The sequence below is a fragment of the Hippopotamus amphibius genome, chromosome 13, assembly GCF_030028045.1.
Source record: "Hippopotamus amphibius kiboko isolate mHipAmp2 chromosome 13, mHipAmp2.hap2, whole genome shotgun sequence".
NCBI lineage: Eukaryota > Metazoa > Chordata > Mammalia > Artiodactyla > Hippopotamidae > Hippopotamus > Hippopotamus amphibius.
This window is the reverse complement of record NC_080198.1, coordinates 44158664-44171501: the sequence shown is the minus strand read 5'-3', so window position 1 is coordinate 44171501 and position 12838 is coordinate 44158664. Positions and strand designations below refer to the sequence as shown.

Below are 12838 nucleotides of genomic sequence, written 5' to 3'. Positions count from 1 at the left end.
ATGCCATTAAAATAACAGTAAAATATTTTAAATTATTAACTCCGGGGAAGACTAGAAGTTGCCCAGGAAAGGAAAAATAATCATAGTTTTCTATATGAGTTGGTTAGAGATAGTGTTTACAGTCATAGCAATGTAATCAGTGAACATCAATCTGATTAAAAGTAAGAGATAACCATAGTGGGGGATGAGCAGTGGGCATTGTGTGCATGTGAGGTGGGGGTGGGGAAAGAGAGCTACATCTTCATTATTGCATGGTAGGAAGTCAACAGATAATGTCTAGAACTAAAAAAAATACAAGTGTGTTATTTAGTGAAATGGAGGTAAATAATAAAATGATCAAGTAAAAATAAAACTAGTTGTCTCTGGGGAGAGAAGGGTGACCTGGGACTGCAATGAGACTTCGGACACTGATAAAAAGAAATACAGACACATGGAAAGAAAGGGAAGCAGGACAGGGGTATTGCTTGGAGTCAAGAAAGGATGTTTTTGAAGGTCACTGAGTATCTTGAAAATTGACAATTGTAAGACTCTAATCTATCGCAGTAAAAGAAGACTTGAAAACAAGAACTCCCAGTTGGCTGTGTTGGTTAGGACTCTTACCTGCATGTGTCAGAAACTTGACTCAAACTAGCCACATGAAAAGTGGGAGGTCTACAAGTGCAAAGGCGTCTGGTGGAACTCAAGGCAGAATAATTCCTGGGCCCCAGAAACAGCTAGACCCAGGGGCCCAAATGTGGCACCCACAGCCCTTCTCCCCGCAGTTTCTCTTTTCTGCCCACCATTTGCCTTTTCATTCTTGCTTTAGCCCTGCATCCTTGCTCCTTGCTCCTTGAGATGACACATCCACTCCCCCGTTTCAAATGTTAAAGTGTGTTCCCCAGAGAGATGCAGCTCTCTGCTTCCCTGTCCTGTTTCTGGAGCTCCAAGGGAAGGAAACAGTGCTGGGGACGCAGTCACCTTGTGCAGAGCGCACAGCCACCAGGCGGTATCTAAACTTCACGGCGTCTCCTTCTTGGGGTTAACTTTGTCATGGAATTTTATTTTAAACATGGGACACTGTCTAGTTATTCGAAAGAACAAGTAAACACTTTATATAATGTGGGAAGATGTCGCTGATACATTCTTCAGTGAAAGAAAGCAAGCTGTAGAATATATTCCATGCATGTATGTGTGCCTGTGTTTATGTATATTTCACATACCTTGAAAGAATCTATAGCAAACTCTTATGTATCTTGAGTTTTGAGGAAACGGAATGTCTGGGAAATTTTAATTCTCTTTGTCATACATTTTACATACAGATACATATATTTGTATTATCGGAATATTTACAGGGTATAAGAAAAAAATGAAAAATCTGAGTTTGTCCGTGATGAGTATACATTGCTTTTATAATAAGAAACCAATGGGAGAAATCTTTGCCACTTTGCATTGCTTATAGGATAAAATCTAAGGTCTCCTGCCTTGGAAATCTGACTGCACCCACCCTCTTACAGGCCCTGTATTCTAGCTTGACTTACAGAATGTTCAGATCTCAACTGGAAATCTTTCTTGGGGTTCTTGACGAAAATTAGTGAGACCCTTCTCCCCCCTTCTGCCTATCCAAACCCTGCAGTCCTGCCCAAACCACTTCCAGTCCCTCCTTCCTGGTAAATGCTTGCCCTGCCCTCCCATCGGATCGTTGCTCTCTGACTGATTGCAGCAAGCTGGCATTTTATTCTGTGATCTGTTTCACATGCAGATATCTTTTTAATGGGCCTTGAAGGGAAGGAGCCATTTTTTTGAGTTTTTCCCCTCACTGTCTGGCTCTATGAAGTTTACATCGTAAGTACCCTGCGTATTGCAAATGAACCATCAGTGGTTAAGTGACTGATGCATGTTTTCTCCTGAACGTTTACCCACTAGCTGGGAGATGGATGGCAGGGGAAGGAAAAGGAAGGGCTGAAGCTCTCCTGGGGCCTCAGGAGCACATCTCTGGCTCAGGGCCCAGCTCATAGAAGCCCCTTCATAATTCAGCACGTGCTCCGTAGCAGTCAGAATGTAGTTAGACAAAGCTTTCCAGCTCTGGGGCCCGGACAGTGGACTTCCCTTCCCTCAACAGAGGGTTTCCATCCCCGTTCCTCCACCCCACTCTCTTCCAGCACGTTCCTAGGCTTTGCACGTGTGTGATCCACTGTTCTTTACCCATTAATTTCCTGATAAAAATTGGAAAGTTTCTGCACCTTTAAGTTAATAAAATTTACTTTTCTAGTCATAAACCACAGTGTCTCGTAATGTCCACTACAGTTGGCACTCTTCATTGGCACTCGCCATCCACCTCTGCAAAGATTAACATGTGCTGCTATAGCTGCTGACTTTCAACACCCCCTGAAAGGTGTTCAGGGTGGAGGGCTGAAATGAGGCCTTCTGTGCTCTGTGAAAAACTGGCAGAACAGGTCTTCAGATAGTTAGATATTTTCAGGAGCCAACTCTGTGGGCCCAATTCTTGTATCTCCTCATATCTAGAAAAACACTAAAATCCTTCGTGATGACGACGGCTCCTTGTGACTAGCAGTAACCTTCTGTAAACAATATGTGCTTGATTGCATGTTTTTCCCTTTCACCAAACCACATATGTACTGATCTCCCCCCTGCCTCTTTGGAGCAGTTTCTCAAAGCTATCTGGAATGCTGTCTCCCGGGCTGCAGTCCTCATTTTGCCCCAAATAAAACTTAACTTGCAACTCTCACGTTGTGCATTTTTTTTAAGTCGACAGTAAGTTTCAGGTATGAAATTAGCATCCACTTCTACTTTTTATATTCTTGCTTTGCAAAATTCTTCCAGGTGTATTTGTTTGAATTAATCCTGTGCTCTTTCAGCTATCTCTGAAAAATCGAAATTCATGTAATCTTCAATGCATAAATCCCTTAAGTGTTAAACTTCTCCTTTCAGTGGTTTTTATAATTGAATTCATTCTATCGTAAGCTTTTGCTTCTCAAGTATGCAGCTAGAGCCTCGTTTTGGCCACACAGATATAGGTTTACGTGTTGTTAAAATTCAGGGTCTCTGTTTAAACCAGAAAAGGGCATTGCAGCCCCTGAGACAGATGGCCAGAATAAAACTGTACCCTGGGAATAATTCAGTACAGTATTCTTTATCTAAGAGATTCTGTGCTAATCACAGGAGGATCCAGGGACCACTGTGGACTCAGGGGAGCTGGAGCAAGTTTGTTTTTAAGATACTCTCACATACAAAGTTTTCTTAGGAAAGTAGTTTAGAAAGAATGCCCTGAATACAAAATCCCTTCAGATTTTTGGAAGAAAAAAATGTCTTTTAAACATTAGCATCTGTCATGTTTGAGAAGTCCCCAGCCTGTGAGGTACTTTTTGTTTCAGGTTTGATGAGTCAGTGATTTCAGAGCACAGAATTATGAACTGGCAAGTCATCCTCATCTAGCGAGACTTACTTAATGTTCCTCTCCCAACCTGGGAAAGCCAAACTCTCATGGGCCCTCGGTGTTTAGGAGGGAGGGGTGTGAGGGTGAGGGCTTTAGAGGAGACTGGACTCCGCAGTTCTAGGTCAGAGGCGTGCAGAATTGGGAGGCGGGACTTCCTTGTTGGTCCAGGGATTACGACTCGGAGCTTCCGCTGCAGGGGGCACGGGTTTGATCCCTGGTGGGGGAACTAGGATCCCACATGCCACATGGTGCGGCCAAAAAAAAAAAACAATTGGGAGAGCAGATGCAAGAGGAGGATGAAGGCCCCGGGTGAGAGGTTGGGCTGACACTGGGCACTGTATGGACACCCAGGGCCTTTTAGGAAGCCCCTGTGCTAGCCTGTGCAGGCAGGTTGGACACAGATTGACGGGGCTGGAATAACAGAGGCAGAGGCTGATACTGGGATGGTTCAGTGATTTTTTTTTTTTTTCTTAAACGGGCTAAGGGATCTCTCTTTTTTGCCTTTTCCTTTATTGGAGTATAATTGCTTTACACTGTTATGCCAGTTTGGTTCAGTAATTTTTAACTTCAGAGATATTTGGACGTATTTTCATTTGAAGTCATTTCTGTGTGGGGTGGCAGCTTCTTAATTTTGGGCAGGAGAGGTTGGGTGCATTGGGCTCAGGACACGTTCACAGGTGCCTCCATCTACCCTTCCTTCAGTGTATCCACGAAGACATCACCACTTTCACCCTCCATGTTGTTCTATTTAAAACCAGACTTTTTATTCAGCTGGTGTGGTGTGACTTTGGTGGTTTTGGTGGTTAAGCATTGATCAATTTGGGAAAAACAAAACCATTTCCCCACATCGAATTGTGCAGATGCTTTTATACTCCTCTTCCGGATTGTCTGTTTAGGTTGACTCTAAGGGGGACACTAGTGGAAATGACCACACGTTTGTATGATGTAAATGTAGACTTTTCTGCAAGGAGGCCTCTATCTGCAGAGGTTATGCTTAGATTTAGAGTGTTGTTTTCAAATCATTAATAATAGAAATAGAAAGGACTTTCACAAGCTCGGAATTTCAAAGTGTGCTCTCATATTAGTTCTCTGCTCCAACAGATTTTGAGGAAGTAATAGTATAATAAGGGCACAGGGACCAAAGCTGGGAACAGGTCACGCACATTAATATTTCTGGAATGGAATGTTCAACCCTGAAAATAACTGATGGGAATGACTCCTCTAGAGATTTGCTTATAATTAACACAGAATCATTCTTGGATTTTTTTTTTTTTTTTGAAGAGTTTGTTATGATTCATGTAAAATAGTTCTTGCATTCTTGACTTAATGAATTTTGATTTCTTGTAGAAATGCTGGGATGGGTATTAAGATGGCATTTAGCCAAGAGGACTGGGAACTACTGGGAACCTATCCCAAATGTCTTTGTAAAGCATCTCTAAGGGAGATGACAGGCAAGCAAGGCACAGAAACCCTCTTTATTGTACTGGTCTCCGTAGAGGGCTGCTCTTACTTAGCCCCACTTCCTGTGCTAGGTCCACCTGCTGGCCTAGAAAGAGAGTGAGCTGTGGCTTTCCCTGTGTCTTTGCCTCGGTGTTGGAACCTCACCGTTGAATCTTAACCCCCTCATGCAGGAGAGCCTTCTCTTCCCTGCACGCAGATGCAAGCCATCTAGCCTGAGGGAGAGGGCCAGGGGACACAGCAAGGGGCTGTGTGTTTGCCCCTGGGGGGTCTGGAGCAGAGCTGACCTAAGCCACAGGTGGCTATTGTATCTCAGGCTGGGTCTGGTTGAGAGAAAAGGAGCAGAAACCCCCTCCCAAGACAGCAACAAAAGGAGTGGCTGGGCCCTTCCCAGGGGCTCAGGCCTCTGCCTCTGCTGTATTGTCATTAGCCTTCCTAGAGGCAGAGAAAGGTAGAAAAGAGCCACACACACATGCCTGCTGACAGGTGGATGCCTTGCAAAGTTTTCACTCTGGAGAACACAGCCGTGGCTGTATCCTGGAACTTCATTTGGTCCTTCTGGAGGTGGAGTATCTTTCTCCTGACTGGGGAGAATGAAAGTACAGAAATAGGGAATGTTAACTTCCTTTCCTTCTGTTTGCCACCTCCTTAGATTTATTCCTTCACTTTAATAAAATGCATCATGTGTTACGTTCACAGAGCTTTTCCTATATTAACAGTCTAATCTGCAGGTCCCATAGGGTGAGCTGAGAGGACTAACAGGCTGCCTCCTTTGCTTCCACAGAGGATGTGGACAACTGGTGTGGTCAGCTTTATGCAAATGCCAGTTCAAGCTCTCCTGCCTTCCAAGAAACTATTTCCTAACTCCCTCTGTGGGGAAATTCTGGACAGCATGGAAGCAAATATGTCAAAACCCTACCTACGTGGTATGTGGGCACATGTAACAAGGAAGGTCTGGCAACTTGAAGTCTAACCGCAGGGCACAGGAGCTAACAAATTGTAGCTCCAGTGACAGTCATCAGTAACCTGGAAATGACCCAATCAGTGAACTTTTCTCAGGCTTTGAACTGTGTCAACTAGATACCCTTGACACCCTTGTTCTGTTTGATTCTAGTCATTTGTTGCTATCTTTGGCATTATGTTATCCTAAATCCCCCGCCTGGGATCTACTCATCTCTCAGGCTCTAACTCTGGGCCTCTGTCTTGCCCGTGCCTGGGAGCTTTTCCACTTTCTGCAGTCATCTCTCACCTTTTTCCAGTCTGACTGTTACCCAGTTTCTAGGCCTATGTCGTCTCCAGCTGCCTTTGGGCCCTGGCTCTTGGACGTTATCTCAAACTCGGTGTATCTTGAAAACTAACTTATAGTTCCTAGAAAACTCACTCACTCACTTCTTCCAGTGAGGGCCTAGTTCTCCTATCTCTTACTGAGGCTTTTTGGCCACACCTCACTGTTGCCACGAAGTCACAAATCACATGTGTTAAGGGATGTTTCTGCCTCTTTCTTGTTTGCCACCACACCAGCTTGGTCATGGCATAACCGCAGAGATTTCCTCATTGACCTTCTGGTCTCAGTTCCCTACTGGTTGCTCCTAGAGGCTCTGTGGTATTGACAAAAATGGACCTTGGAGTTATATACAGGTGCAGATCACTTTGTGACTCCTGGTTACTCTGTGACCTTGAACTGGTTACTTAAATACCCTGATTTTTTGTTTTCACATTTAGAAAGTGGAGACATCAGCACCTGTCTCCTGGAGCTGTTGGAGAATTCATATGCGATATTAAATGTAAAAACCTGAGTAAAGGTCCAGTGCTGGTACAAAGCATGTGCTCAGTAAACACTGCTCTCATCCCAGTATAGACCATACTTCCCGCTTCATTTAACCTACTCCAACCTCGCTCAGTCGATCCCAACCGATTTTTTTTTTAGCTCTTTTAAAATTTAGGTATGGTTTATATACAGTGAAACAGACAGATCTTATATATACAATTCAGTCATTTTTGAAAAATGCATACATTCCTGTAACCAACACCTTGTTAAAGTATAGAACATTTCTGTTAACCTAGAAAGTTCCGTCCTGCCCCTCCCTCAGAAGCAAGTACTATTCTGTTTTTAATCAGCATAGATGAGTTTTATTTAAATGTATTCATACCGCTGAGTTTATACACCTCTTTTGTTTCTGGTGTCTTTCTCTCAGCCCTGTTTTTGATTCAGTGATGTTATGCAATTCAGTGGTTCATTCCTTGTTATTGCCAAGTAGTACTCTGTTGTGTGAATGTATCTCAATTTGTTTATCTGTTCTCCTGGTGTGTTTTTTTGTTTTTTGTTTTTATAAATTTATTTATTTATTTATTTATTTATTGGCTGTGTTGGGTCTTCGTTGCTGCACACGGGCTTTCTCTAGTTGCGGAGAGTGGGGGCTACTCTTCATTGTGGTGCACGGGCTTCTCATTGCAGTGGCTTCTCTTGTTGCGGAGCATGGGCTCTAGGCGAGTGGGCTTCAGTAGTTGTGGCACATGGGCTCAGTAGTTGTGGCTCACAGGATCTAGAGCACAGGCTCAGTAGTTGTGACACACGGGCTTAGTTGCTCCGTGGCATGTGGGATCTTCCCGGACCAGGGATTGAACCCGTGTCCCCTGCATTGGCAGGCGGATTCTTAACCACTGCGCCACCTAGGAAGTCCCCTGTTCTCCTCTTGATGGACACCTGAGCTATTTCTGATTTGGGGCTATTTTGAATACAGGTCTAATGAGTCTTTGTGGACATATGTTTTCATTTTATTGGATAAATCCTTAAGAGTGGAATTGCTAGGTAATGTAGTACATATGTATTTACATTTATATAAAGCTGTTTCCCATCAGAGGTGTATGTAAGTTCTGGTCATTCTACATCCTCACAAATATTTGGTGTTGTCAGTTTTTTCATTATGATTATTTCTGTTTGCATGTGGTGGTATCTCAATGTAAATTTGCATTTTCCTGATAACTAATGATGTTGAACACTTTTCATGTGCTTATTGACATATCTTTTGTAAAGTAAGTGTTCAGGTCTATTATTCATTTTAAAAATTGGGTATTTTGGTTTTTTATTGTTGAGTTTAGGAATTGTTTATATATTCTGGATATAAGTTCTTTGTTAGATACATAATTCATAAATTTTTCTCCTAGTCTTTGGCTTGTCTGTTTCTTAATAGTGCCTCTTGATTTGCAAAATTTTTAATTTTTGATGCAGTCTAATTTGTCCATTTTTAAATGATCAGTACTTTTTTGAGTCCTAAAAAAATCTTGCCAACCTCCTAAATGCAAAGATCTTCTCTTATATTTTCTTCTAGAACCTTTATAATTTTAGCTTTTATGTTTAGATCTGTGATTCATCTGAAATTAATTTTTGAATGTTATGTGGGATAGTGGTCAAGCATCTTTTTTTCCCCTCCTATGAATAATCATTGTTTCCATTTTCTTTTGTTGAAAATAATTTCTTTTTTTCTAAAGGATTCCCTTGTTTAAAATCATTTGACCTTGTAGATGAGGGTCCATTTCTGGAATCTGGAATTGGAAATATCTGCACAAATGCATTATTTTTTTTCTGTCTGAAAGATGTATACTTCTTATCTCTGTCCACTGAATCAGTGACCCAGTAGCAATGAGTGTTTCTAGTGCTCAGACCATGGTCTAAATATCTTCCTCATTAAAAGAAAACAGGACTACTTGGAGAAGTAGCTAACGCCCAGTCTTAGGCAGAAACTCATAAGATGAATTTGGGACATATTATCTTAGCAGAAGGTAGGACACTTTCAAGGAGCTCTCAGTGGCCAAAGATGGAGCAAGTTTAGCATAAAAAGAATGGTGATTGGAATAAGTTAAAATCCATAAAATATATTATTTAAAAACCTATTATATTCACGACGATGCTCCAAAGTGAACTGATTAATAAGCTTAGTAATTTCTAGCTTTCCCCGCCCCCCTACCTTGGTCACGTTTGGGGCTTGCAAACACTCCAAAATCATTGTCTGAAAACCGGTAAATGATAACAAAGAAACAGTTATCAAGCATCTACCTTGCCTTTCCTTTACAAACCGTATTTTATGATAACTAAATAAGTTGATAAAAGAAGGTTCTTTATAGAAGTAAACCAGTTGAAAAAATACAGAAAGAATGACAGAATTTGAAAATTCCACATTGCCATGTCTAATGAAATAATGGGACTGGACATTGGTCATTAGTAGATAGCGTTTGATGGGGAAGTTTATACGGATGAGTTAGGCTAATAACCCGTGAAACCATGGATCAGTTTCAACATCACTAAGAGTGGAACAGACAGTATATCCTTCCAGGTATTATGCAACAGGAAATACAGAACACCCAGCTCCAAGTATTACTGCCAGGATAATCAAACCTGAATGAAGTTGAGTCTCTGAGTCCAATTACCGGTTTATAGGAAATGCAGGGATATAGGAACAACCCTACAAAAACATCTACAGGAAGAGTGTTCTCATTTCTTCAACAAATAAATAGCATGAAAAATTGCAGGTGGGGAAAAGGACTGTTAGAGGTTGAAGAAGACTTAAGATCTGCAGCCAAATGGAATGTGTGGACCTGCTTTGTATCAAGAGTCAAATAAATTGTAGAAAAAATAATTTTGTGACAGTTGAGTTTTGAACGCAGATGGCATACTGAGTATGTTAAGTATATTAATTGTATTAGGTGGTAATGGCGTTGTGGTTTTGTTTTTTAAAAACGTATTTGTGAGACGTACAGAAGCATTTATAGGAGAAATAAGATAATATCTAGAATTTGCTTTAAAATACTAAAAAAAAGTAGATGGGGATAATTAAACAATATTGGCAAACTTGATAATTTTTGAAGAGGGTGATAGGGATTCACTTCACTGAAATTTCTCACGACTTTGTTTTCATAATAAAATGTTCAAACAAGAAAAACAAGTATTTTCATCCTACGTGAAAGTTCCATCTATGAAGAGCATTGACTGTATGGCTGAGATAGGCCACTTACATCATATTAATGGGCTTTGCTGGCATTATCACTGTTGTGAAGAAGTATGTAGGTCATACTTCATTTCTCATCTCATGTGAGCACCGTCCCTGAGAGCAGGTGACTTCCAAGTGTGGAGTCAGAGCTTGGGGTCTGCTGCCTGTTTTTCCACAGGCTGGAAGAGCCGTCCAGCCCAGCAGGGATTCGACTGCACTCATTGTTTGCGCTCCTGCTCTGAAGACTGAATGAAGATCAGGAAGAGCACAGTTGTTCATCAGCTGCTTAGTCTGAATCAAGCAGCGTGTAGATGGGTATCCAGGGGTCCACCTCCTCCTTCTGAAGGGCCGCGTCTTTCTCTGCTGTTCACATAGCTGGGTCCCTTGCAGCTCTGACCATCAGCATGATGTGTCACAAAGTAGTCATGAACTCCCTGAAAGAACACATCTTCTCTTGCAGCATGTATTTACCAAATACTATGTTTTAAAGCCCTTCTACCCTACCTGCAGCTCACGAGCACCGAGGGCTGATTCCTAGCATGCGCGTGAGTGATGCATCCTAGCTCAGAGGAGAATGCCTGCCGGTGCAGTGCATGTGTCCTGATAATTGCTCCTCTTTACTATGTGTTATTGATGACTTGTGCTGTCAAACCGTGTCGTTAGATGGAGAAATTTTGCTAATAATTCATTCTGCTTTTCTTTCGAGTATATTTGTTTTCAGCTTTGTGACTCATACCCGTTTTTGCCGCAAGGAGTATAACTTTGAATAATGCTCTGTAATTTCGGTGTCTCTCTACCTTTAGTGACAAATTTAATTGCTTTTGTAGTCTAATTACTTAACACTTGTCTAGGAAACTAGATTGGTTTACTGGCAATGACGATGTGCAATGTTTGGGAAAGATACCAAAGCTTGGATGACTGTGCTTGGCAGTTTCCATCCAGTTGATCACCTGAGAACTAGGGACAAATGGATTGCAGGTCCAGCTTACAGCACATGTCATACCTCCTTACCATGTTGAAGAGTCACTTTTTCTAGAACATTCAGATGATCTGTTGATACTGAAGGACCCCCTCACCATTTCGGTTTATAGCATTTCATGTTGTCTTTTCACCACGTTTACATCTGAGTCATTTGGGGAACTGAAAATGTAATGCTGCATCACAATAATAATAAAAATGTCAGCTTAAATGTATTTGTTGTAACAAATTACATCGCACTAAAAGCTAACGAAAACCAACCACACCGCGAACATGAGGTTTGCAGAGATGAAATGATAGAACCCTGCAGTTTCTCAATTTCACGTTGCTTAACATCATCGTCTCACATTGTGGGATGCATGTGAAAAAACGCACTTCATTACTTTATCCTCTTGAGGTGACCCAATTACTGGTCCATCCTTGATCGCTCCCCGGCTTCACTTGTGGTCCCTGAGCCACCCCATGAAGAACTGTGTGTTTAAATAGAAGCTGGGGGCAGGATGTTCACACACAACACGTTTTCTTCCAGTGTCATGGAGGCTTCCTTGCCTGTGAAATCTGTCCATGTAGGACAGTGTTCCTCAGAGTGTAATTTGGGGAACCCTTCCATCAAAATCACCTGGGGAGCTTTTTAACAAGTATATTCCTGGGCCTCATTCCAGGCTCCTGAGCAGACTCTCTGGGAGTGAGGCCTGGGAACCTGCATTTTAGAAACCTTTCCCAAGTGTATCTGGTACAGATAGAGTTGAAAGACTGTTTAGACTTTATGCAACGTAGAATACATATGTCTGTTCTGTTGGGTTTACGTGACACGTTATTTTTATATTTTATGGTGAATGTTTTACCCTTCTCCTATTTTGTCCTCAGGACTGGTCCATCATGTCTATAACCTGTTCACTGAAACTGCCACACTGTGCTTGGATGAGGACAATAAAAACAACAACGAGATGGCAGCTGCCCTGCTATTTTCCCTGCTTGATATTTTGCACAGCATGCTGACCTATACCTCCGGGGTCGTGCGGCAGGCTCTGCAGGTAGAGGACCTCTTTCCCCACATCTCCAACAACCCTATGCCATGTACCACTTCTGTTTCATTCTCTTTTCTCTCATCTTCCTCAAGTGTGTCTTTATTTTTGAAAAAGAACTTATGATTCCATAGGGAGAGAGTATCGTCTTTATTAGCCATCTTTGGGTGACCAGCATCAAGAACAGGTAATTAGAACACCGAATCTGAAAGGAAAGCAGGAGAGACCCAAGCAGAGACTTAGTGAGCACTCATCAGGGAACTGCTGGTGACCCAGAGATCATTTGCACCGTGGGGTTGGCCAAGCTGTGTGCAGTCTTTCCTGTCCAGAGATGGTGCTCCAGCGCACCCCCAACAGGATGGATTAGCTACTGAGGAGCAGTGGATTGAGATTTTAGGTGTGTGCACATGTGTGCACACACATGTAATAATGTGTGTGTTTGTGCATAGATACACATATACACATATACATGCATGTGCAACACATAAACCCTCACACTTGCTTTCCCTTATGACCAATAATGGAGCATTACAAAATGGTTTTGAGGGCTAGAGATGTATTTAGTGGTTATGGAAAAGTCAAGTTGCCCCAGACTGTAACCTGGCATCATGCTTCGAGAAAGGAAGGACATATGAGTTCATTGAGTAGTACTTTCTGTATTGGGTGTTAGGTAACCACATCCTTATCTCCTTTCATCTTTTCTCTAACCAGTGATACTTAGATCATGTGATAGCACACAGCCAATGTGAATTCATTGTTACATTTAGAATCCCAGTAAAATTGCAAGAGATGTATATCAATGGTAACATCCCGGCTTGGATAGATGCAGAAGCTAAGGTTGAAAGCAGATTGTTCTGAAACCTTGCCAAGAGTCGCAGTAGCAGAGCCAAGATTGAATCCCTAGACCCTGGTTCAGTCTGTAATTCGTCATTGTGATAAATGGCGTCTTTTATCCACAG

At 42.0% G+C, this 12838-nt stretch overlaps 1 protein-coding gene across 8 annotated transcripts in view; it reads left to right on the top strand.

The window, feature by feature from the left end:
- The window catches only part of ULK4 (unc-51 like kinase 4), a 559288-nt gene that overhangs the window by 358595 nt on the left and 187855 nt on the right, over nucleotides 1-12838 (top strand). For 6 of the 8 annotated variants that reach the window (XR_009048678.1, XM_057704482.1, XM_057704479.1 and 3 more), the window contains one exon: nucleotides 11722-11888. The exons of the other annotated variants lie outside the window; for them this stretch is intronic. Coding sequence is in view for 5 of the 6 variants with exons in the window: in XM_057704482.1 (XP_057560465.1) it covers nucleotides 11722-11888 (167 nt within the window). In the remaining variant the exon portion in view is untranslated. The remainder of the gene's footprint in view (nucleotides 1-11721; nucleotides 11889-12838) is intronic. 8 annotated transcript variants of the gene reach the window in all.